The sequence below is a fragment of the Protobothrops mucrosquamatus genome, unplaced genomic scaffold (assembly GCF_001527695.2).
Source record: "Protobothrops mucrosquamatus isolate PMUCROS unplaced genomic scaffold, P.Mucros_1.0 scaffold2246, whole genome shotgun sequence".
Lineage (NCBI taxonomy): Eukaryota > Metazoa > Chordata > Lepidosauria > Squamata > Viperidae > Protobothrops > Protobothrops mucrosquamatus.
Window position 1 is genome coordinate 1 of NW_015388335.1, and position 3399 is coordinate 3399.

Here is a 3399-nt window from a genome sequence, read left to right on the forward strand (position 1 = left end):
GGAAGAAAGGAAAGGAAGGAAGGAGAAGGAAGGAAGGAAGGAAAGAAAGAAGGAAGGAGAAGGAAGGAAGGAAGGAAGGAAGGAAGGAAGGAAGGAAGGAAAGGAAGAAAGGGAAGGAAGGAAGGAAAGAAGGAAGGAAGGAAGGAAGGAAAGAAAGAAAGAAAGAAGGGAAGGAAGGAATGGAAGGAAGGAAGGAAAGAAGGAAGGAAGGAAAGGAAGGAAGGAAAGAAGGAAGGAAGGAAGGAGCAAAATTCTCACCCTGCAGTGTCTATAAAAAGAGGAAGGACTGGAACCCCTTTTAGGAGAGTCATCCCCTTCTGGCTCCTTCTCCCTCGCTTTGCTAAGCGATCGGTCTGTTTCCTTCTTTTTAGCTTTATTATAGGTTCCGGCTACAAGATTCTTCCCTCCGTCTTTTTTTAATACTTCCCCTTTCTCCCCTCCTTCGGCTTAAATGGAGAGAGGAAAGGTGTAGGGGCAGGGGCTCTTCCGGCAGCGCTTGCCTTGGAAAAGGGAGGGGAGTGGGGGGGGTCTTTGAAAACCACGAAGTCAAGATTGGCTGGGGGGGGCCAGCCCTAGAGGAGAAGCCCATTCCAGGGTGGGGGTTTTTTTTTTTGTTTTTTTTTAGAATAAATTTTTATTGATTTTTCATTAAAAAACATAAACATAAATCTTTTATCACAATATCAACCAAAAAAAGAATCAACACTAATCAATACATTCACGGACGTGTCCGGTGTCCCCCACCCGCACCACCCTCTCACCTGCCTACACCTTCCTCCTCCCATCCTACCGCCACTCCTCCTTCCTCCCTCTTTCCTACCTCCCTTTCTCCCTCAACCATCCCGTCAGTGCAGTTGGGGTATCACCGGGCACCTCCTTAAAAAAATCATACATATATATATATACATATAAATCTATAATACCAACCTAACCCTTTCCCCCCTCCCCCCCCCAGGACTTCCCAAAGCTAATCTAGGAAATAAATGCACAATCATCCAATTCTGATCAAAACTACTCATTATTACTACACACTAGTACAAAATTACTGTGACTCTAAAATAACATTATTATAACAAAACAAAAAAAAATATTTTTTTAGTTATATTATATAATATACCTATTTTTATTCTAAGTTTTTAATCAAAAGCTACATAATAATTTTTCAGTTCATACTTTCTCTGAATATAATCTATCCATCTTCTCCACGTTGAGATAAATTTCTCCTGAGAATGATCCTTCAGGTACGCGGATATTTTTGCCATCTCTGCGAAATACGATACTTTCTGTCTCCAATCATCCATAGTTGGTAATGTCTTTTTTTTTCCAATTTTGAGCAACTAAGGTCCTTGCCGCTGTTATACAATACAACATCAGTGTCATTTCTTTTTGATCCAAGTTATCCATGATACCCAATAGAAATAACTGCGGTGTACAGGGTGGTTTTGGTTGGCGTTGCGGCGGCGCATTCACTCTCGTTTTTTTTCTGTCCTCCAGGTGAGCCTGCAATTCACTGAGCTCGAAGGCTTGCCCGGCAGCAACATCAACCTCCACCTTTCCGCTGCCCAGAACTCCCTCTGCGCCCTCCGGGCGGTTGACGAGAGCGTCTTCCTCCTGAAGCCTGAAGCTGAGCTCTCTCCTCAAAAGGTGAGGCCAAGTTGCCTTCCAGGTCTTGGCAGGCTGTGAATCCTCGAGCCCTCCGGCGGTGGCCTCTCAGTAACAGAGGTGGAAGGGACCTTGGAGGTCATCTAGCCCAGCCCCCTCCTCAAACAGGAGTCTCTTTTACCATTCTTGGACAAATGGCTGTCCGGTCTCCGGTGAAGGTTGGATTAAAAAAAACTCCAGGGATGGAGGACCCACGACTTCTGGAGGCAAGCCGTTCCGCTGGCTAACTGTTTTCAAAGTCTCTTCCCAGAGGTGGACTGAATTGCCGGTCACTCTCCATCGGAGCAGGGGGAACCTCCCCTGAATTTCCCCTTAGAACAATTTGGCTGCTGTGCTGTAGAACAGCTGCATGGAGTCCCAGAGGCATTCTTGGCCATCAAAAGGCGGGGAAGGAAGGAAGGAAGGAAGGAAGGAAAGGAAAGGAAAGGAAGGAAGGAAGGAAGGAAGGAAGGAAAGGAANAAAAGTGATGAAGTACATGTAGTCCTCGACTTACAACAGTTCACTTAGTGACTGTTCGAAGTTACAATGGCACTGAAAAAAGTGCCCCCCCCAAGGCACAGCCGAGCAAGAGACCTGCCTGCCTACCAGGTGGCGCTCTTCCTCCTGTCCGAGGTTTTCATTGTTGTGAGCATTTCTGTTGAGGATTGGCAGCGGGGGGTGGGGGTGGGGGGGTGTTTGGTTTTTATTCCCCCCCCCCGTCTGCTGGGTGGTTGCAGCAGGTTTTGGTCACTTCACATAACCCTGGGACACTGTGACCGTCATAAATATGAATCAGTTGCCAAGCATCTGAACGTAAATCACAAGACCCTGGAGATGCTGCAACATTCCAGCTGATCGGCGCTTCTTCAGGGCTCAGCAGAAGCACCAGAATCAGCGCAGAGCTTCAGCTGGAGCCTGGCGCTGATCCTGGCTCTTCCACTGAGCCCTGACAGCCCCGAAGAAGCGCCGATCAGCTGGAGCCTGGCGCTGATCCTGGCGCTTCCGCTAAGCCTTGACAGCCCTGCAGCTCCAGCCATCTCTCGCTCAGGCTTGTGCGGTGCTGCCACCGGTTCAGCCCATTCCCTTCCCCCGCTACCACTTTTCTAGGATGGTCGCGTACCACCTGCCAGGTGCCAATGTACCACAGGTGGTACCCGTACCACTGGTTGAAAAGCCCTGATCTAGTCCGACCCCCTGCTCAGGCAGGAAACCCCATTCCGTGCTGGACAAATGGCTCTTCTTGGAAACCTCCAGTGATGGAGCACCCACAGCCTCTGGAGGCCAGTGAACCAAGGGGAACCAAGGAAAAGGCGAGTTTTTCTCAGGAGAGCCCAACCAGACCACCTGCACGGGTGTTCTTGGCCGTGCAGGGGAGGAGCCTAAAGGAGGCCGCTGATCCACAGGGCTTCCATTGGCCCCCTGCAGAGTCGCCCGTCTCATCTGGCTGGAAGACCCTGCCTCCGTAGGCGGTTCTCCTGCAGCTGCCAGAAAGACTGGACACCCTTGTCTGTGTGGCCTTTGCTTGTGGGAATAACAACTTTTGGGGAGGCTGATTGCCCATTTCACAAAAAAAGGAGGAAGGAAGGAAAGAAAGAAAGAAGGAAAGGAAGAAGGAAAGGAAGGAAGGAAGGAAGGAAAGGAAAGGAAAGGAAGGAAGGAAGGAAGGGAAGGAAGGGAGGAAGGGAGGAAGGAAGGAAGGAAGGAAGGAAGGAAGGAAGGAAGGAGGGAGGGAGGGAGGGAGGAAGGAAGGAAGAAGG

General features: G+C 49.5%; 1 protein-coding gene across 1 annotated transcript in view; it reads left to right on the forward strand.

The window, feature by feature from the left end:
• Positions 1-1494: 1494 nt before the first annotated feature.
• LOC107295168 (alpha-2-macroglobulin) overlaps positions 1495-3399 on the forward strand; it is a gene marked incomplete at its 5' end in the record, with an annotated part of 46703 nt that continues 44798 nt past the window's right edge. Inside the window, one exon of the mRNA XM_015824469.1 lies at positions 1495-1644. Coding sequence (XP_015679955.1) covers positions 1495-1644 — 150 coding nt within the window. The remainder of the gene's footprint in view (positions 1645-3399) is intronic.